This window comes from Trachurus japonicus, chromosome 22 (genome assembly GCF_045865225.1).
Source record: "Trachurus japonicus isolate A0001 chromosome 22, Traja_1.0".
Classification (NCBI taxonomy): domain Eukaryota; kingdom Metazoa; phylum Chordata; class Actinopteri; order Carangiformes; family Carangidae; genus Trachurus; species Trachurus japonicus.
The window spans coordinates 11,689,220-11,711,676 of record NC_140928.1 but is presented as its reverse complement, the minus strand read 5'-3'; the positions used below and the strand labels follow the sequence as shown (position 1 = coordinate 11,711,676).

The following is a 22,457-nucleotide window of genomic DNA, read 5'->3' as shown; positions in this document are numbered from 1 at the left end:
GTGGGAGATTTCATACTATTAGCTTCTATCTCCAGCCTTTAGTGTGCGAGGAACCCTGCAGGCACTCAGCGTTGCTCAACTCTCATCTGATCTCTCCAACATGCTGCGTGGACAGGCTTACAGGCTTAGCACACCTCGAGCTGTTTCTTTCATGCACCATTAAAACTACTGAGACAGAGGGAGAGTGAGTGTGCATTTATGGGGGTCAGGGCATGTGTGTATGTGTGTGTGTGTGTGTGTCACATAGTAGCTGCCATTGCAAACAGTTTTTTTTTACGTAGCACCCTTTATTGTATTTCGTGGGTCGGCGGTAAGAAGGCTGAACCAGATGCAGAATCATCCTATACATTAATATAACATGATCCCTTACAGGAGAGCTTCAACACGCAAAAACTAAGAATAAATATATTCACAACTGCCTCTACTATTGGTAGGAGATGAAAGCATAAAAAGGTACCTCCGTAAAAGATAATAATTGATAGTTGATAGAAGTGTCTGTCTTTTCTCTTTTTTTGACCAGATAAAAACAAACAAAAAACAAACAAACCAAAAAAAAAAAAATTCCTTCACGTCCTGGATTTTTGTCCTTTTCTTTTGCCATTCAATTTTCCTCTGAGAAATACTTAAAAATCAATACAATAACCTCAGTGCCTTTGTCCAATGAAAGAAAACATGGAGCAGAGGTCCTCGCGGCCCCATTAAGTCTAGCTGATTAAGAAATCCAAAATGCATCCAATCCATTGCCACAGTGTCCTTCTGTATGTCGGCTTTTCTTTGTTTTCCCTTGCAATCAAAAAAATAGTAACTTCTCTATGTTTTCCGTTGGAAAACCACTTTATACTTTCACACAGCACACCGCAACAACCTAGTCATGATAAGTCCTGCATCTAGCCCTGTAAAAATTCAACTGGATAAGCAAATTAAGTTAACTGGATGAGATGAAAATGAACTGAACTGCATACAAACAACTCCGATATTGACTGGGTATATTATTATTATTTTTGGCTCATCCAGGGAATGCAATTATTCGGCGGCTTTGATTGGTTTTAGTCTCAGTCGTCCATCAGCGTCCCATCCGTTGGTAGTCAAACCTCTTTGTTTAGATAAATAGATCTGTATTCATAGAAAAATAAGCATTGACCACGCTGCTGGCTGTTCATTGCTAAGGCACTTGGCTGTTTTCAGTAATTTCTCTCCCTCTCGCTTTGTCTCTGTCGCTTCTCCATCTTTGCGTGTCCACCCAAGCTCGCTCCGCACCTTCCGCCTGTCACAGTTTGTGACTCTGTGTTGGATGTTGCAAAGAGCTGGTGTGTTTCACCTCCACGCAGGTCTTTTTGAGAGTGATAATATGAACATTAACGCCCACCACCACCACCATGCTGTCTCCCGCTCATTGTGCCGCTGAGTAGAAACAAACAAAAAAAAAACACCAGGAAAGAGCCTTGGTTTGTTACGATTGTGAGGTGTAATGGAGGGAGAAAAAAAAATTACTGTAGTAGCTGCAGCTGAAGTTTTTGCCTCCAGGCAGAGATCTGGGATCAGCTAATCCTTGCCAAACCTATATGCCAGTAGTGGGGAAAATACAAAAAACTGACCTCAGCTCGTTATCCAGGAATAAACATAGTGTGTAGTGTAGTCCCACTCCCCCACAGGCTCCTCTCAGAGCCACGCCAGCCTCTGTACAGGAGTCATTGTTACTGGATGATTCATCACCAGAGAGGGAGATGATGAGGAGACGAGAGAAGAGGGGTAGCAGGAGGAGGAAGAGGAGGTGGGCGACGAGGAGGAGGAGAGTTAGAACTGGTAGGAGCGGTCCAGCACCTCCATGTAGTCCGGTGTGGTCCTCAGTCTGGCTCTCTGCTCCCCTGCCTGCGCCTGCTCGCTCTGACCGCCGCTCCCGCCGGCCAACGTGGAGCTGACGGTGGTGACCAGCAGCGTCTGGTCGGCTCTGCTGTCCTGTTTGGGGTCTTGGGGGTGGGGGTGGGGGTGGGGGTAGCGGGGCGGCGGCCTCGCGTACCGGTCTGGCAGGTCTCTGAACTCCGGCGCCGGGAGTCTGAAGAGGCAGTCCACCAGTTCCACTTTGGGCGTGGGGCCCTGGCTGTCGATCACCGTGGGGCAGAGGATGCCGTTCCCGTGGAGACCGGCGAGCGGCCCCATGGCCCCCGTGACGGTGTTGATGGGCGACGCCGACACCTCCAGAGTCCACTCCCTCTCCTTCTCTGCAGCCGAGCAGTATCCTCCCTCGCCGTCATTGGAGGCCGCGAACGTCGTCGTCTGTTGCTGCTGCTGCTGTTGCTGTTGCCGCGGCGGCCGCTGCTTCACCGCGGCGTCCTGCTCCTCCTTGTAGATGGGGTTGCTACACATGTGCGAGGCCGCGGCGACGGGGTCGGGGCCCTTCGTCGCGGTCCCTTCCGGGGGCGGGATGGTGTCGTAGACGTGGTTGTGTTCGGGCGGAGGGAGAGGCGGCGGCGTCTCGGGGAGGCCGTGCTGCTGATGGTGATGTTGTTGTTGTTGGTGGTGGTGGTGGTGGTGGTGGTGCGACTGCTCGGTGAAGATCCCGCACTCCATCTGGATGCCGGCCAGGTCGACCTCTCCCTGGCGACGGAACGGCAGCTTGTCCCTCCTCCTCAGGGCGTAGGCGATCAGTGCCGCCGCGGCGAAGAACGCCGAGACGAACAGCAGCAGCAGGCTGAGCACCAACACCGTCAGGGAGATGGAATCCTTCCCCGGGGGGATCAGCGGCCCCAGCCCGGGGTCGGGGTAGCCGGCCGACGCGCCTCCGTCGTCCGCGGCCGTGGAGGCGGCCGTCTGCTCCTCGCGCTCCTCCTGGGGCTCCAGCTCGGGGCACAGCAGCTCCATGGAGAGGGAGCGCAGGTCCACGCCTTTGGTCTTCTCCGGGGTGTGACAGACCACCTCTCCCACCACCACCACCGCGCTGAGGCCCTCCAGCCAACGCTTGAGCGGCGCCGCCTCGCAGTTGCATTCCCACGGGTTCTGCTGCAGGTCCACCTGGAGAAATACACAACACCACAGCGCGTTGTCATTGTGCAATAGTAATAAGACTAATTACTGGTCTGCCATGCAATGCAAATCCATGAATCACAACAACGGGGGAAAAAAAAAAAAGATCCTTTTGCTGACAACCTTGTGATATATATTAGTTACTTGGTAAATGTCTTGTGTCTTGAAGAATAAGGCAATAGCCAACACTCTAATAAGATGACAACAAGAAAAATGATATTTTCTCTGCTACCTTTGCCTCTCACTAGTGGAATATGCGGGAAATGAGTTTTTCGGCATTTGCATAATAGAATACAGCTCTCCTCCATGGCAAGTGTCTCTAAATGATTTTTTTTTTTTTTTTTTTGAAAGATGCGCGGGTTGGATAGCCCTGATTAATGTAAATAATGTCATTATAGGGTCATCATAACATTGAAATGCTTACATTTACTGAATGGCTGCGCACAGGCATGATATATTCTAAATAATAGAAAACGATCTGAGCAGGGACCAATTCAACTTGTTCCACCCACACAAGCTCTCTTAAAAAAAAAGCTGTTCACACATGTACTACAGCAGGTTATGGGACTATTTCAGTTTACAATAAAGACCACTCAGAGTTTACATAAGTGGTTATTCACAAAACTCATCGGCAGGTTTTGTTTTTTTCCTGTGCGACGACGAGCATGTGAGAATATCACAGCACTTTGTTGTTAACAATAGACGGGATGTGATGCAACTCTCCCCCTGCGCTATAATCCAATAGGTATTTGCGTAAATCCATTTTTCTCATTGCCAGCTATTGATTGCGTGTCCTAAAACAAACTCAAATATTCACTTTGCCACACTTTGAAATGCCTAAATCAGATTATGCACAAAGGGAATCATTTACATCACTGTCATTTCGTCTGCACAACTGATCTCCTCCGTATCTTTAGCAATGACTTTGGCAGCGAGGGCTGATATCCTCTCTGTCACACTTCCAAGGAGCTTCGCACAAATGTTGTCATGCTAATTTGGTTAGACCATCTCCCTGGCTTGCAGAAATAGATGGATGCTTTTTGAGATGATTCAGCATTGCTGTTATGGGAGCCATGGTACGGCCTCTTCCCCATGCCTCACGCCGTAGAACAGGATGCTCCTTCACTTTATTGAACTTCAGCCCACTGTGGGCCATTGTGTGGCTTTGATAATGACATAAGTGCGACTGGAGGCGGAGTAGAAACAACACTCATCCGCAGTTTTAAGTTAACACTTCCACTATATTAAAGGTCCACTGGAAAAAGTGCTGCTTCGCAAGTTTCTGTACTGTTGTCAACATCTGTGATGTAGCATGACTGAACATTAAAAAAACAACAACACATACTGGAATAAACACTGTTCATAACTTCCACAACTATAATCTCACATCTGCTTGAAATTCTTGAAGCGTTTTATTCCCAGGTTTGCCTTCGCTGTTTTCTTTTCTGTTTGCTTTCATGCAGATCCCAAGAGGTCTCCCCCCCCATCTCTTTTGCAAGCATCTGTCCAACATGTCCAACACAGTTTACAATTTACACGCCTGGTCACCTAGTGTGTGGTTTGCTGTCAGCTTGTCAGTCAAAGCCGCAGTGCGAGCTGAAATTACAGACCTTCCGTTACCCAGACAGGTGCTGGAGCGGTAGTGGAAATTCAACTGCACAAAATCGGTGTAGTTCTGTCATAATGAGGCTTTTAGTAAACTTAGTTCACTTACAAAGTCAAATATAGCAAGTTAACAGCAACATGAGGCAAAACCAGCTACCAGCTCTCATTTAAATGTTATAGATTTGAATGCAACACTCACTGTTTTTGATGCTGCATATTCAGAAAAGCTTTTTTTTTGGTCAGGAAATATATTTTCCTGACTTAAATAATGACTTCACTTTTGGATGAAGCTTCCACCCTTTAGCCACAGACGAGTAAATCTTCTCTTGTGGGTTTTTATTGTTATGACAGAGATCAAAGATCAAGCAATAATTGTCCAAAATTTTACTTGGGAGCTATAAAGAAAAATCTCATCAAGGGAGAAATTCAGGATGTTCTCAGCGAGCCATGTGTCTTATAATTGATCACTTTGCCCAAACAGCAATATCCTGTCAGTCATTAGGATTCCTCCAGTTAGTTCACGGAAATATAGTCAATATAAGCAGATTTTTGGAGGTTCTGGTGCAGCAGGGCTTCTTTGCTGTAGTCTCTGGTGATGAGAAGCCCCTGAGTGACAGCTTGCCTAGCTTTCTACATACTGATGAACACGTTTCATTGTCTTTTGAATAATACACACAGAGCAGAAATGAAAAGGAGCGCATTTGAAGAAGAATCTGCAGTGTATGCAAAATGTTGTTTCTCTGGGAAATGTAGGAGAATAATACAGTGCATATACCACATCACATCACTATAGAGCGCCAATAATGTGAAAGCCACGCCATCCAAGATTTGAGTTGGGTCATTGTGACATGTACTGGCGCCAAACAAGTCGAAAACAACAACGGGAAAGCCAAAGAAATATGGGAATAGGGAATTGCACCACACACACACCCATAGTGATAATAACAGCCAAGTGCGTGACCAGGGGTTAAGTTACGTCACCAAAAGTTCAAGATAAATGAATGAATAATGAACTGAATGAATAAATGAACTGTTCTCTCCCATTTCCTGTTTGGGGTAAAGTGCCAAAATATCTGGTAAACAGGATGAGCTCTGTAAGGCATGTCACTCTTTTTAATGTGGGAAGATATCTCGAGCCTACGCTGGTTACAGGGCCGTGTTGGAATAAAGAGACCCCCCATCTGACACCTGTGTCTCGACCATCTGATTCCTCTTTTGTTTCACCTCTTTCTGCCACAACAGAAACGTGTAGGGAAACGGTCTTCGCGGCCACAGTTTGAGAGACGTTATATATACACAAAGCCAGAGAAATGTGTCAAAGCAAATTCACTCCTGGATACTGTTACACTGTTGTGTAGTATATCACTGGTCTGTGATGCCGAGCGAATACCTGGAGGTTTTTATTTCTTTCTTTCTTTTTTTTTTTCTTTTTTGAAGTGTTGTAATTTACTTTCATAGTGTACTCGTGCTCCTTTTGCCTGCCTCGTCAACTTCTCCCTCAGATAGCGATTTCCCATATTTCCTGGAGTGACTTCAACAACACCTTGAGAAGGGGCATGAACTTGTTCTGTCCTGCGGTTTGTGTTTCGTGTAGGTGGAGAGAGAGCGGTACTAGTAATAGCAAAGAGCAAAGAGCAAGAGTTTCTGGTCCACTGAGGCTACTGTCAGCGGAGAAATTGGCGTCTCTGCCTCTGACTGCCGAACATCAGTGCAACATGGTGAGTCCAGAAATGAGCCCTTGATCTCTTATTCTGAGGGAAAACAAACACCGACTTTAAAACGGTGCTGTATTAGATATCTGGATTTTCTGTGTTGGAAAGTATGTAGACGTGACGTAATCTGTGTTTGTGCCATGTTACCAACAGGGAAATCTAACACTACACAAAAACATGCACCCAGACATCGCCGTTTTGAATCATATTTTTACACAGTTGTGCTATTTTTGAAAATCACACATACATGCTGGAGGACATTTAAATGGAAACTATTTTTCATAGCTGCTATATAAAAGGCTGGTCAGTAATCCAATACCACAGTTCATTACCTCTCTGTATATGACTATAATGATGGTAAAATGCAATACAACTTTCACATGTGTGAATGTGAATACTTTGCTGGATATTAGAACTGATATTGAATAAAATATTGCAGTAATAAGTCTAATACTAATTATGTCATATCATATCATCCACTCTCTATAGTTAATGAAGTAGTACTTCAATTCCTCTTCTCATTCAGTAGAGAGAAAATCCTGCCTTTATTTTGAAAGAAAAAAGAGATAATCTAACAGTGCAGAGGCAGGAATTAAACTGGCTTCGGTATTTAATGCTTAATCACAAATACTGAAGATGGTCCACTTTCCATCCTGACATAAGACGTTGATTCATGTGTTTGCCAGAGGACTGGTCACAGTCCACACCAGCTCAGAGCTGAGCGCCATTACAGTTTAGTTACAACATCCCCTGTTTTTTGCAGCTCTGTGGAAATATCGAGTCAAATATTGGTCAATGTTGCATGAAAATGTAGCTTCTTCTCGCAGCGTAAACACATCCTCCAGTTTATAATATGTTGAGATTGAAGAAAAAAAAGAAGATGATGATATCTGTTAGGATGTAAAACAGCCAACTGAAAATAATGACCACACTAGGCCAGAGGTACGAGCTCTATTGCATTAGATTTGATTTGGGATGATGTTCAGATAATGACTGTGACAATGACAATGACAATTGACTGTCATTGTCTCCCATAAATCATTTTTGTTTCAATTTTTATTGATTTGTTTTTTGCCTTGATTAAATAAACAAGATATCAGGTCAATAAATGAGCTTTACAGGTTCTGTGAGTTCATTCATTTTCAATCTTTACGCTATGCTACGTGTACCCTTACCAACTACTGACAAGCGCAAAATAGTACAGTGTGGTGCTGTGAACAGCACAGGAGTATTGGTCCTCGTATCCAACTGTCTGCAAGTGTGTGAGGGACCAGAGCTCTCACAAGGTGGATGAGATTTTTTTTTTTTAATTCACACATGTATTGACAGCCCGATGGAATCAAACTACAGGGGTCGAAAGTCAAGAAAAACCTGAAAATCTGGTGGAGCTGTGCTGAGCATTAATGTAATGGTTTCCTGTCAAAACATTCCCTGGTGAACACTGTATTGTTTTCATCAATCTTTCCTGCGTGTGGATTTGTTTATCTACCTGACATCACTCGAGGTGAAATGTTCCTGTGGGCAAATCCTTCATTGCAGTTGGCAATAATATGCGAGTGCTGTGCATTTATTATTTTTTACTACATTTACTGAGAAAGACATATAGGATACTCGACATATACATAGACCGTGTCTATTTTTGAAAGGTGCTATACAAATAAAGTTTATTATTATTATTATTTCTGGCACCCACTCAGACGCTGATTCATCTAACTGAAGTTTATAATTATTTTACAGTTAATTCGCTAGTTAAGAAACTATAGACACTGTATTTTAATTTCCTCTTAATGAGTCACCAATGTTAATGATTATTTTTAATTACAAAGACATCAAGGGCGGTAGTTTTTCAAAAATATCAGTTCATGTAAGTGGGCGAAACTGGATAATCCTGTCCTTGATGGCAACACCGAGTCTGAGCTATACATGCCGCTGCTTTATGATTATCAAAATGGAGTGCTTTTTGCAGCAGCTGTGAGCTTCATCCTGCTTCCATCTGTGTTACCCTTTGATTTTACTGCGTGAGCTTTGGCTCCAAAAACACATGCCAGCACCCAGAAAACCCCACTAACCAGGCTTCAAACAGGCCAGCAGTAAGTCAACAGGTGATATCATTGTCACATTATTTTCTGCAGTCCATGGGCAGCGCTAATGTGGCTTTGTCGGAGTAATAACAACCCGGTAAATGAATGAATTCAATTACTGTGCCACAGAATTTGAGCACTACAATGGCGATACCGCTGGGCTTTGTGAATATGGGCCTACAGTGCGCTTCCATTTGGTGAATGCTTTAATGCACTTGGACATCAGAGGCGTAGAATGGCACAAAAATATAATACACTTCTACATGGTTGCTACAGCTGCATAAACCACCGTCGTCCTTCCCTTGAGCAAACATTTAGAAACAGCATGTGAACTGCAAGCCTCACCCACACTCCCTAAGATCAGGAATTTTTCATGGAGCAAAGTAAAAATGGTAACTCACAATGACATTCAGGGGTAATCCACACCCACCATACCTCATTCTACTTTGGCTCTCCGAGAAAAGCCTGGTACACTAAATTTGCTGAAGTGAGTGGAGGCAGGATGAAAAAAAAAATTGTAATACCTTGGGCTCGGTCCTTATCGGCGCATTGTGTGCGGCCGCCAGCCACACAGTGCTGCAGCCGAATGTGTGAGGCGAGGCCAAACAAAAAACAGTGAATTTAATACCTAACGTTTACACAGTCTATTTACTAAGAGGTGCGTTAATTATAAGCATACTCAAAAACTTGAGGGGTGCAGCTTTCTCCAGTTTAGCTGCTGATTTATTAAGACCACTTATGCAAATCAAGTCAATTGCAATTTTCCAATTAGAATACCTGAGGCACAGCCACGGTCCCACATGCCGCAGCGGAGCTCTCAGAACAACAGACGACGCAGATGATGGAGAAAACCGCAGCTGTGCCAGAGACCAGGAGATCAGGGGCTGCCCCGAGTTTTAAATGCAGGTTTGGCTCCATCCAAGATTTCTGCTTGTTTTTGTTTATTCCGTCAGGTGACAATATAATGTGTCCTGGTAATGACATTTGAAATAAATATACTCTGTATAATTACGCTCATTTTCGTTCCGTGAATCAACAGCGGTTATCCAATTTGGTAATCTCACATTTTTCACCCTGTCACTATTGCTCAACAAAATGCACGTTATGTGCCCTAAATTTGCTAAAAGCCTCATGCCAGGTATCTGACTCATTTACGCACACACACAGGTTAGGAGGAGCAGTCATTTTTTCGAGCATCCACCCGCACTGAAATCGCCTCGATTGTTCAGTAAAAACACAGCATTGGATTTTTTTCCACCAACCTGCACCAGTCCCGTGAGATGCTCCAGCACCCCCTCCATAGGAAGGTGCAGAAGGTGGTTGTTTCTCAGGTTGAGTCGAGCCAGATTAACCCCCGAGAACACGCCGAGGGGGAGGCTCTGCAGGAGGTTGGCGTTGAGGAAGAGGAGCTGCAGGGATGGCATGGAGTCGAACGTCCCAGGATCTATCTCGCGGATCTCGTTGTATTCAAAATAAAGGTACCTATAAAACCAAGAAGAGCACGGTGTTACAGCGTTTATATGTCTGCACACTGAAGACAGACTATTGATATGGGGATATAAATGGGGCATGGTTATGTTAGTGATGTCACCACTGTGTCTTCCAGTGTTTCTGGTGAAATGGGACAGTAAATACACATGAAACGCAGCAGTGAGGTCCATCTTTGTCTCACCTTGCTGCAAAAACATCATTTTTATTCTTGATTAGGACACAGCATGAATCTTTAAATCAATTTATCTTGTAAGTATTCTGTAGGTAATTTACCTCTCCCACACCCCAGCATGATAATTACACCACTGAATATTTATGTTAAAAAAAAAAGTCATAACTGAAATTTGATTTAATCTGCACTTTCCCTGCTCACAGCTGATTAGCTGATCAGTATCAAATGGAATTGTGTAATTTCACACTGATGACTACTTCCACTTGCATTGGCTCTCCTGATCATCATGTTCAGTTTAAGGAACTTGGAATTTCTCTACTTTCCGTTTTCAATCACAGAAATCAGCACAGACTTTTCCTTGCATGCTAGTCGTCCAATCTACTTCCATTGCTGAATTAAGTAAGTAGTAGATGTGGCTTAAATGGACTTGCAGCGCTCACTCGCCCTATAACAAAGGCTAACGAGAGGTTAAGAGGAAAACTTCTCCAATGTCCAGAGAGGATCTTTATTATTGATTAATCGTCAAATTAATAGGTCTCTACATTTTCTCAACTTTACCTCGAAATACAGAGACAATGGAGCTGCAAATTAATGGCTGAATGATGCTCTGAATAGGAAAGCATTATGCCACAATCCCTTAGTCTTTATATAGCTTCACATCAAAACTGACCTGTTGTCTTAATCAAACTCCACCGTGTTTAATTCGCTGAATAAATACAATTGCTGACTTAAGATATTTGCTGTATGCATTATTTGCAGAGGAATTATATTTGTAAGCTTAATCTGACAATGATACATATGCATCATTCTGACGACTTTTTTTTCTTTTCTTCATAATAAGCCTTTCTCCGAGAAGCGGATTCCTGGCATCATCCAGACGTCTCGGTGCCTTATCAACACCTCTGTTTGTGAATACAAAAAAAAAATGAACCAAACAAAAAAAAAATCATTAATTTTCACGTTGTCACTCATGCCAGACTCACACCTCAGCCGAAGAAAGCCATCAGGCAGCGTGACTAACAAATGACAACCCTGGAAGAGAATGGGCACCTTTCATTTCAATCAAACTCCGGCACAATAGTTGTCAGAATGTTCTGCTCTGTGCTACGCCAGTATTACAGTGAAATTAATTTTCACATACTTATAAACAAATGTCTAAATACCTAAGCTGACATGTGGGTTCAGTCTGTGGATTTGTTTGAAGTGCGGTGACAACAAAGTGCTTGAAATGCTGCGAGTGATCCAAAAGCTTCCAGCGAGAAAAAAGCAAAAAAAAAAGCAACAAAAAACAAAAAACATCTTACCTTAGATTCTGCAGCCCCAGGAACACATGTGGGCTGAGCCTCTCCAGGTTGTTCCCATTCAGGTAGAGACTCCTCAGGCTTGGCAGGCTGGAGAAGGCGCCCTCCTGCAGGTAGGAGATGCGGTTGTTCCCCAGGTGAAGCAGGTCGAGACTGGAGAAATTCCAGAAGTCTGTGCGGTAGATCCTCTGGATTAGATTTCCGCTCAGGTAGAGCTTGCGGCCGTTCAGGGGCCGAGGCGTGAGCTGGGACACGTTGAGGAAGCCGCTCTCCTTGCAGTTGACGGTCAGGCCGAGGTCTGTGATGTGCAGGTTGCACGTGCAGCTCAGCGGACAGATGATGGGGATGGGGGGCCGTGTTTGGTAGCCGGCCACGGGGGGATTCGGGTTGGGCATCAGGCTGCGAGACGTAGGGGACGTTCTGGAGGGTCGGGGCCTTTTAGTCGGCCTTGGGTGCCTGTCTCTGTCTTTACGCTCCGCTGAGGAAGAGGACGATGACGTGGAGGACGTGTGAGTGTTCTGGCGGGAGCCGTGCACCATGGAGGAGGGCTTGGTCGGCCTGACTCGCCCGGGATGGGAGTTGGGTTTGGAGTTCGGGGGCAAATGCTGGGGCTGCGATCCCGCCGAAGGACCGCCCGCCTCTGCCTGCAGCTCTTTATCCGGCAGGTCAGCGCACAGCTCCTTCCGAGGGATTTCCCTCAGGTCTTTACCGTGAAGGTGGAAGGGATATTCACAGGTAACGTCCCCGACTACTGCTGTGTAAGGGATCTGACCCAGCCACTGCTGTAACTGCACTGCCTCGCAGCCACAGTTCCAGGGATTCTCCTCCAGCTGCAGCTCCATCAGGGAGCGACCGACGTACTCCAGGGTCCCAGCATATGCCAGGCTCTTCAGACGGTTTCCCCGCAGGTCCAGATGAGTCAGAGACACGGATCTGGTGCAGCAGGGAGGAGGAAAAGCAGGGGGATAGTTAGCTAGGTTAGATGAAAGGACAATGTGATAGTGAGAGAAAACATAGGTTCACACATTTCATTTCTGTGAAATCTGCTTTTTATCTGATGATTAATCCCCTCTTATGATATGAAATAATATGCCACAGAAACATTAATTCAACCTCAGTCCAGACCAGCTAATTGTGTCTGACGCTGATATTTCTACAGATCAGTCCCTGCATGATTCAAAAGCTTTGCAGTAAAATAATCTAAATGCAACCTGAATAGATGAGCAGGCAAGACAGGGATCAGGTTGTCATTGAGGATGAGAACCCGGAGCTTGTAGAGGAACCTCAGAGCACCGCTGTCTATTCGTTTGATCACGTTGTAGTCGGCCTGCAGGTAGGAAAAGAGAAAATGTGATGAACATATAATTGCTGCAGTTGAAAAACAGACTAAGCTGAAAGCTGTGGCGCACAGAGAGATTTCTTCCGCTCGGACCAGCTGCAAACCGCTACGACTAATTTAACAGCTAGTGCCCGATGTAACATTGTGCAACAACCTTGTCAATGATCCCGTCAATCACGGGTAACCGACATGGATTATGGTCTGGAGCTCTACCTGGAGGTATTCCAGAGCCTCTAAGCCGGCGAAGGTGTCGTTTCTGAAGACCTCCAGCTTGTTCTCGTGGAGGTACAGGCGTCTCAGTTTGGCCAGCCCGTGGAAAGCTCCCACTCGGATGTCCTGGAGTGCATTGTTGCCAAGGTTTACCGACACCGCGTTGCCAAGGTGCTGGAACCCGTTACTATAGAGACGCCTCAGAGAGTTCCTCTGGAGGTTGAGTTTGAAAGGGCGGACCCACGACTGTGACACCTGGGTGATTAATTAGGGGTCTGATTAGTTATCATATTAATTACATGAATTAAACAGTAAAAAAAAAAAGCTGCGTTAGAGACAGGATATTAGCCGTGGAGATACGGTATGTTAATGAGCTAAATGACGGCGCAATAAAGCACCGTGCGGCCCTACGTGCATATTAATGAGTGAGAGTGAGAGTGATACCTGGCTGACATTGGTGAAGCCCCGCCCATCGCAGTGCACGTGCAGCACGCCTTCTTTGACCTCGCACGTGCACGGCTCGAAGCACGGCTCGTCCACTTCCTCCTCGGAGTTGTCCACCAGAGGGGTGTGCGTGGAGGTGGGGGTGGGGGTGGGGGTGTGCGACGCCCAGGACAGACACACACACCCCAGGGCCACTGCCAGAGTGACCCACTGCATCCTCCTGCTTCTCCCTCTCAGCTCAGCAGCCTGGGGCTACAGCCCGACATCGGCCCTTCACCGCACTGCATGGCAAACGCCCGGCAACGTTCATACAGTCACACACACACACAGAAACACACACAGAAACACACACACACACACACAACCACGGTTAAAAGAGGGCAAACAGCCAGAACGGCAACAGCAAAAGTCAGTTCAGGATGAATCAGATTGATGATACATCACAAGCATACCAAAGCAGTCAGAATATAAAAGTTAAATCACACAGACCGGAGCGCCATGGGCAAAGAATTACATTACATTGGAATAATGATGTATAGGCCAACTGGGGGCCACGGTATCGCCGTGATATGATCTAAACTCTGGTAAACATACAAAAGCCGTACTGTATGTAGCATAGTAAAAAAAACAAGGCCTTCGGATTTATGGCGGATCACAAAAACAGGAGATATTGATTGAAAAACGAGAAGCCAAACAATCTCTCTGCTGCGACAATGTTGTTTTTGAATTAAAAATTTAAATGGTGACATTGAAAATGCAAAACAAAGGCAAACACGTGGCTTAGTTCACCTGTGAATCACGTTTTATCATTTCCTGAGTGGCTTTTTGGACAAGTGAGTGAGGTAGAGTGTGTGTGTGTGTATGTGTGTATGTGTGTTTGGGGGGGGGGGGACTTGTGATGAATATATTCATCTGTATTCTCCAATGCCCGGTGAAGCTGAAATGTCACGCATGTGTTGTTTTAATGTATGCAATATGAATATGGGTAGATGCAAATCAGAGCCGTAATGCTTCTGGTCTAATGAACTGCTCCATTTAATAAGATGAATGGCAATCAGAGAACAGAAGGATGAGGCACAAAATACCCCCATATTATCAATCAGCAGAGTATGTTAGGTTATCAACAGCCATCAAGTCCTGTCATAGTCATTATTGTGATAATGACAGTGGAGTGAAAGCAACTCTGCAAATCAAAACTCTTCAAAAATGTTCAAAAGGGCTGATGTGATGCTGAGGCAGAGCAGCGACGAGCGGGAGCATGAACTGACGGTGGCAGGGATGATGATGACCATGAGGGTGGCACTGCAATAACAACAGAATGGAGTTGCAGCAGTCCAGGAAACAAAAACAAGAAAAGGAGAAGAACAGCTGAGATGTGAGTCTTGCATGGGGGGATATTTCCTCTCAAGACTTAATGAGATCTAAATTGGATAAAGCATCTCGATCTGCTCATACAGTGTTGAACACTGCCATGCGAAATGCAATAATGATCATGATGGTATGGTAGCTGTAATCATACAGCAATAATCTAGCATCAGCGAGTTAGACAAGGAGGCAGCAGTGAAAACATCACCGCCCGGGAAAGGAAGAGCAATCACAGAGATGATTATGACGAGAGGGGTGTGGGGGGGTGAGATGAAGGGAGAGGTGCAAACGCGAGGAGGAGGAGGAGGTGGAAAGAAGGGAACAAGGCGAAAAGAAACAGAGTAAAGGAGAGACAGACAGATAAAGGAAGAGTAATGGGCAGAGAGTAGGTACAAAGGAAGAGGAAACGGGTGAGGTGGGAGAGAGAGGGAGAGAGAGGAGTGGGATTGCATAAGCAGTGAGAAGTCAGTCAAGGCTGCCACTCAGGATGAGAGCTCACAGTGAAACCGCTGAAATCTGATATTGATTACATCAAAGCCCTCCTCTCGCCCTGCACACAATGTACGCCTGCCTCAGAGAAACGGCGCTGGAGCCAACTTACATGCATCTGTGTCTGTGTGAGAGAGAAACAGAGGGAGAGAGTGCGTGTGCTGAAAACAATGTGAGAAAGGTCAAACCATATCCAAAAAGTAGGCTTTTATAGCCTGCCAAGTACAGAAACAGGTAGCGAGACACGTGTAGATGAGTGTGAGATTTCGTAACAAACCCGTGTTAACACTGCAATACTTGTTGGACAAGTCCTACTGTACTTAAAAAAAAAAGAAAACAGGAGCAGAGCATGTGTTACTGCCATGTGAGACGAGGAGGGAGAACTGTTTTGAACCATGTAGGCTTCACACGCAAGAACACAGGAGAATCTATGCCAAAGTGCTCGATAGTGTTTGACAAACTGGAATACAATATGAAACACGGCCCATTCGGGGTCCCAGCAGGTTTTCGTTTTTTCCATCCAAGAAATGCATTGTTTATTGCCGGGCCCCGACTCCCTTCCCTCCCCTCCCTCCCTCCCTCCCTCCCTCCCCGTATGGAGGGGGATCAATACCCAGTCCAGATAGACCACTGGGATCCCTCCTGTTAGATTCTGCTTTGGTGGACGGCCATCTCCCCCCCTTAAGAAGAAGAAACACAGTCAACACTCAAGCCTCTTTCTCCAATCAGCCAAGTGGACTAGTCAGCAGTCGGCATAGCTCTGCATCATTACGTTAACAAGAGAGGAAAGGACTTATGTGTTGAGTGGTGACAGCACAGCAGAATTTAAAACTCCATCCATCCATCTTTCCATCCGTCCATTTATCTATCCATCCATCTATCCATCTATCCACCCGTCTCTCTATCTTTTCCTGTCCATCTAAAAACAGGCCTGACACAGGTGTGGCTTCCCTCCCTGTCTTTCTTGAGTCTCTCTGACACTGAGTTTTTTTTTTCTTCCTCCTCTCTCCTCTAGACCTGCACACTGACGCAAGCGGACCAAAGATGACGGTCACTGCTTTTTCTTCACCATATTATTCATGTCACATAATTCCTGTGTCTACCTCTCTGTCCTTTCTGTCCGTCAGAATACACACACACACACACACACACACACACACACACACACACACACACACACACACACACACACACATACACACACACACACACACACACACACACACACACACATACACACACACACACACACACACACACACACACACACACACACACACACACACACACACACATACACACAGAGCCTCACCAAACCTCACACTGGCTTTTTACATGGGCCCCTGCTCCCCAGCACAGACCCGCACTATCAGGCAAGCAGCAGCATTACTGATCAAATGTATGGGGCTATCAGCCTGGATAGCCCACAGCCCTCCAAGAAAATCAATTAGCACCAAACATTACAGCTCACAAATTGCAATAGTTAGCAGAATTAAAGCATGACCAATTTAACAGCCTAGTCATTAACAGAACCTATTAAGACATTTACCAGGCTATGTATGAAAATCCTTGGCAGAGTAACGCAATCCAATTGCATTCCCCATTGTCTGTCTCTCCCCACCAGCCTCTCTGATCCACACAGCGACGCTTAGCAGAGCAGGGATGCGGGTAATACTCACTCAGTCCGCCGCCAAAGAATTGGGGAACGACCGAGAAAACACTTTAGAGGCTGACTGTCGACATGTCGTTCACATTCAGCCGCACTCCTCTCTCTCTCTCTCCCTCTCTCTCCGCTCCTGTAGCGGCTGAGGCGGATGGGGAGGGAGAGAGGGAAGGAGGGAGGGGGGGGAGGACCAGAGCAAGAGGGGGGGACGTGATAAGACTGCAATGAGGTGGAGGATAAAAACCAGGGGAGAGAGTGAGAGAGGGGGAGAGCAGGAGAGGGAAAGAGAGAGGGAAAAACAAACCGATTGGCTTTAGGATGCAGGTCCGCTTCTCCACAGTGCAGCCCGTGGGAGCTGCGGCACTGGACCCCTGGACAGGCGGCCAACGCGCGGAGTTGTAGCCTGCGTAATGATGGAGAAGCCTCTCTTCATCTCCAACACAACTGGGTAATTCATAGAAGAGAAGGGGTGGCGAAGCAGGAGGAGGAGGAGGAGGAGGAGAAAAGGGGAGAGAGGGGGGGCGCCGGAATTAATCATGCAATAAGGCGGCGCGCAACTGCTAGTTTGTATATGAGGCATAAAAAGCGCGCGGGGTGGGTTCCTCCTCATCAAAGCAGCCAGTTCAGTTGCTCATCATAAACAGATTACAGAAGACACAACAGAGTCACAGACAATGGGCCCCATAAACTTTCTCCTCACGTTGCCCTCGTGTGCAGTCTGGTAAAAAATGCCCCGACTGTTCAGCTATACCGACAATAATTTATAATCTCATTAGTTTATTCATCTCTCCTCTTGCCCTTAAGCACCGACGGATTTCGTGAAACCGGTGTGTGTTACCATGGCGACTCGTGCCAGCTGGCTTCGTCGCGCACACACGCGCGCACGCAGGCATGCACACGCGCGCGCAAGAGAGAGAGAAGGAGAGAGAGAGAGACAGCACGCACGCAGCATCAGTCGGGAAAACTGTGGTGACTTTCATGGGGCGGGGAGGGGGGGAGGGGGGTAGAAAGCGGAGATTAGAGGGAGGCCTGCAACTTTCCACGGTCCGCATCACAACACCTGTCTCACCAAATGGAGGTGGTGGGCGCAACAGATGCCGCGCGAGGACTGAGATCAATGACGCCCCCCCACCAACACTGAATTTAGCTTCCCACGCCGGCTAATCACAGCCTGCTAGGTGGCTGATGCTCCATCAATACTTCCCTTTAAGTGACAGGTATGAGCCCCCTCGTGAAGGCCCGGGCTCTCTCTCCGTGGACCAATGGCAGAGTCTCTCTCCATCAAGGACACCAGTGGTGCCAATGGTGTTGGTTAAAAAACAAGCATTCAAAAGCGTTCAAATATCAGTCGGCCGGTTTCATGGCTATAGGAAAAGATTTAATAACAACATGTCTTCCACATTACTGAGCTGAAAGTTCAATTTTCAGTTCAATTTCACATTGATTTCAGCGTGCATTAAGGTGAATCACCTTGAGGAAATGGAGAGGTGCATCTCTCCCTAACACACACACACTCACACACACACACAAACACACACACTCTCTCTCTCACACACTTTCTCCATCCTCTCCCTACAGCAGTGGAGGGGAAAGCTCTCCCTGGAGATTTCTATCAGAAACAGGAACAGAGACGGTTCCAGTAATATCAGGAAGATGTAGATGATGGTTATAGATTTCAGGGCTCTCAGGTGCATTAGGCTGTATTACAGCCTCCCCACAAGCCTACTTAATGCTCACTCGCAATGGAAACAGGCTGGCAGCAGGCGCGGGGCATGTATGCACAGATCACACGCATTTGTGGAGATGGCATCCGCACGTATAAGTCACCTCTGATACGCTGGGCTGCAGCTCACACACGTAAAGAAGCTTCAACGATGCATAAGTCTATCTGGTGCCCAGATACTTCCAGTTTGAGGATGTCAGATTTGTGTGTCGTCTCTCTACCTCCCAGTGCAACAACGGCCATGACGGAGAACATGGGCAGAAAAACGTGCTTTCCTCAGCGCGGTGCCGGCGTTGAACCGTGGAGCCTCCCTAAATTAAGAAAACAAACGGAGAGGAACCGAGAGAAGATGGTTATCAGGCAGCATCAGATACCTGCGTGTCTGTTCTCTAGGGGCAGGAGCCGCTCTGAGCACATAAAGCACTTTTTTGGAGCGTTGAAGGGGCCTCTAAAGTAGGGGATCTATTTATACTGGCCTAGTGCTGTCGGTGGAGCTGTCCGGTGCTGAAATGGATGAGGATTCATGCTGTTTCATTTCAGCCACTTCTCCTTTCTTCCTCCTCCGCTTTCTCCTTCTCCAAAGCCTTTTCCTTTCTCCCTTCTGAATTATTTCTCTCAGATCATACTTTTGATTCCTTCTTTTTCACTCCCCTTTCTTTCTTTCTTTCTTTCTTTCTTTCTTTCTTCCTTCCTGCTCTCCCTCTTTCTCTCCCCCTCTTCCTCACTCGCTTTCTTCCTTCTTTATTTTCTTACTTTGATTCTCCTGTGGGCTCTTGTCAATTTAGATTGGTTTACATGCCATTCTGTCTTTGATTTCTTGCCTTTTGTTTCCCTCTCCTCTCCGCTCACTCTTTCCTCTGCTCCACTGTAGACATACTGCAGGAAGTGGTCATCCTTTCCTTTTTTGCAGCTCTCTCCAATTATACTTTTGCTCACAAGATCTCCACTGGGACTAGCTTGCATGCATGAATGAACACACACTCCAGACTTGAGGACAAGCAGACACACTGACAGGAGTAAGAGTGTGGTTTACTCCCCTCCCCTGCCAGTCCACGGGTCAGGAAATCTCCTTAAAGCTACACGTTGTTCGCATACTGTTGCACTGTCTCCTTACACGTGTTTTTGGTTTCTTTGGGGGTCCACACTGCCCCCAGTCTTTAGTTACTCAGTGGGAAGAGGCAATCAGAGAGGCAGGCAAGGGCACCCAGTGCACTGTGGGAAGGGGTGGAAAGAGAGAGAGGGAGGAGGGGAGGAGCAGAAAGGAAGGGCGAAGAAACAGGCTGATGGGAGATGCAGAGAAAGAGAGGCAATGAGCAGAGGGAAGTTGAGGGGCTTGCTGAGACATGTGGTGAAGGGAGAGGACAGAGGGAGAGGGGAGCAAACAGATAGAGGGAGTAGATAGATATAGGTGGAGAGTGGGGGGAGGATGGCCAGGAGGGCAGGTGGTTTCTGTCATTAGCTCCAGATTAAAGCAGAGGGCAACTCCAGAGGACTCACCTCTGATTCACACAGTGGTACTGCAGGCAAGGACAAGCCTCCAGGGAGACATGAAACACACACACACACACACACACACACACACACACACACACACACACACGCACACACATATACAGGAGCACACGTGCTGAAAACACAGTAGTGATTCACAGGATTACCCACAGGCTCATGAACACACATATAAATGCACGCACATTGGCATATAACACCCCCTCCTCATTTAGCATAACTAAACACAAGATACACTGTGACTCACGAGAACATGACTCCCACACACATGGCACATTACAAGGAGCCATGCGACACACTCACACACACTCGTAGTCTCTCTTACACACACATACACCGTTGAACTAATTAATCAAATCTCCTGTTTTAATTAGGATTCAGATCAGTTGCTATGGGAACCTTGCCCCCTTGAAATCTTAAGGTAAAGACTGTCTTTGCTGCGGCGGCTGCTGCTTCTGCCTCCAATGACTCTACAGGAAGCTGACCGAGGGGGACAAATTCATAATACCTACAATGATTCAGCTGGCTGCATTCTACATTGCGTTTTCTCCATCACAGACACATTTTTCTGGGGAGGCCCGAGGTGCCCGAACTGAGCTTCAATTTGGGCTCAGTCATAGAGAGGGGCACAAAAGTGGAAAAAATAAGGGGGAGGAATTATGACGGCTCGCGCTGCAGCTGCGCTAATACAATATACCTTACCATGAAAAGGCCATATGTGTTGGCATTCAAGGGGAGCTTCATGGTTTGCAGAAGCCTATCCAATCGATCACTAACATTTGCCATTTGCGCTCTGAAAGTTTTCCCGTGGCGAGTCACGTAAAAAACACTTTCACACAGTTCTAATAGGCTGCTTATCCTCGCTATTACCACAGCACAGCAATTTCAGCCAAGCAATGGCTCTGCACTTGCTACAATAGCTATGCCTTGCCTGGTGGTGCCAGAAGTTTTGCTCTGAAAACATAATTCATGATGTTTTCACAAGGGCTCCATTAGAGATCAATAGGATATGTTTGGGAATAGCAGCTCCAGTACTTTCACTCTCTGTCTCAGAGCTCTCAAGCAGGTTGGGGAGAATCAATGTGTCAACATTTCTGTTAATTTCAATGGGACTGAGAAAATATTTAAACAGTGACTATTATCGGAGCTCTGTTTTGAGGGTTGTGTAATTTTTTATAGTGTTCATACAGTACAGTTTCATCTTGCATGCTGACAGACATACTTATCTGAAGAAGATGAAGACGGAGCTCAGACTGTAGTGGAACCACAGCACCTTCTTCGCCTGTGCTGCCGAGTGTATTAATATCAGCTCAGGTGAAGGATGGAGTTGATGAATTAAAGGAGGAGAGGATGCCAAGTTAAGCCATTAGGATACAGGAACTCCGGGCATGTGTCTGGCTCTCCGGTTGTCATGGTTGCGGTGTTTATCACCTCTTTTCTGCCGACAGAGGCCCAGGGGCAAATCAGATTGGCTTTAGACAGAGAGAGAGAGAGAGAGAGAGAGAGAAGAGTTTGTGAGTGAGGGGGAGGACATATTGGCACAGCGGAGGGGTGAAATGCCAACACTCTGCAGAGGGGAGGCTGAGGAAGGGCACTGGACAAATGTCAATGTGGCTTATTCATGATAAGGTTTGCGTTTTTAACTATTGGAGGTTTGGATTAGTGTATATTACTGATGTAAATCAGCTGAATCATTTTTTTCCACCATACTCATTTGTATTCATCTATTCTATAGGCTACATTTCAAATAAACCCCAATTTTTTCACGTTTTACCCAAGTCTGATTCACATATGAATGAGGGAGGGAGGGAAAATACAGAGTGGTAGCCCTTTAATAAGAGCCTAACAAGCGTGTAAATCTTGGGCCATCTTCAAAAGTCAGGTGTAAAATTAACCCTCCATCCCTCGTGGCCTATGCCTGCCACCTAGCGGCCCCCCTGAACCAATCATCCCGGTTCACAGCCGTGTACAGGTGCATTTAAAGATGCACGATTACAATTTTTCACGGAGCACAGAGGCTGTCACGGGGGCTGCAGCTGACAAGACAGTGCAGTGCACACCCTGTTAAACTCTAAGGAGGTTTAAAAATAAATATATAACTAAATATATAAATAAAAAAAACGACCAATTATGACATTTACCGGTTGTGACATGTGGTCGGTTGAACACTCTGTAGCTATAGCAGCCAATAAGCATTAACAGATGGCGAACAGCTGCCGGTTACATCCAGGTGGCCAGTTGTCGCTGCCTCTGTCTCGTCCCTGCAGTTTCCTACAACGAAACCACTCCTGACTAGTCACTGCACCGCGCACACACGTGTGGAAGGCTCCAA

General features: G+C 46.3%; 1 protein-coding gene across 3 annotated transcripts; it reads right to left on the bottom strand.

Annotated features, from left to right (window-relative positions):
• Nucleotides 1-1,487: 1,487 nt before the first annotated feature.
• LOC146963587 (SLIT and NTRK-like protein 3) lies at nucleotides 1,488-22,414 on the bottom strand. 3 transcript variants are annotated; one of them, XM_085768240.1, is made up of 7 exons: nucleotides 22,267-22,414; nucleotides 13,377-13,657; nucleotides 12,936-13,187; nucleotides 12,595-12,710; nucleotides 11,387-12,316; nucleotides 9,682-9,901; nucleotides 1,488-3,009 (listed from the first exon to the last, which is right to left on the bottom strand). In XM_085768240.1, exons 2-7 carry the CDS (start codon nucleotides 13,590-13,592, stop codon nucleotides 1,795-1,797), a joined length of 2,949 nt encoding a protein of 982 aa, XP_085624366.1. In that variant the 5' UTR covers nucleotides 13,593-13,657; nucleotides 22,267-22,414; the 3' UTR covers nucleotides 1,488-1,794. The 3 variants fall into 3 exon arrangements, with proteins under 3 accessions (XP_085624366.1, XP_085624367.1, XP_085624368.1); XM_085768241.1 differs by lacking the exon at nucleotides 22,267-22,414 and adding an exon at nucleotides 16,910-17,651; XM_085768242.1 differs by lacking the exon at nucleotides 22,267-22,414 and adding an exon at nucleotides 16,780-17,040.
• Nucleotides 22,415-22,457: the final 43 nt, after the last annotated feature.

Coding starts and splice junctions, on each gene's coding strand:
- LOC146963587 (XM_085768240.1), bottom strand. CDS start 13,592: ATGCAGTGGGTCACTCTGGCAGTGGCCCTGGGGTGTGTGTGTCTGTCC. Junction 12,711..12,935: donor AGGCTCTGGAATACCTCCAG/GTAGAGCTCCAG, acceptor TCCTACCTGCAG/GCCGACTACAACGTGATCAA. Junction 12,317..12,594: donor TTGCCTGCTCATCTATTCAG/GTTGCATTTAGA, acceptor CTGCTGCACCAG/ATCCGTGTCTCTGACTCATC.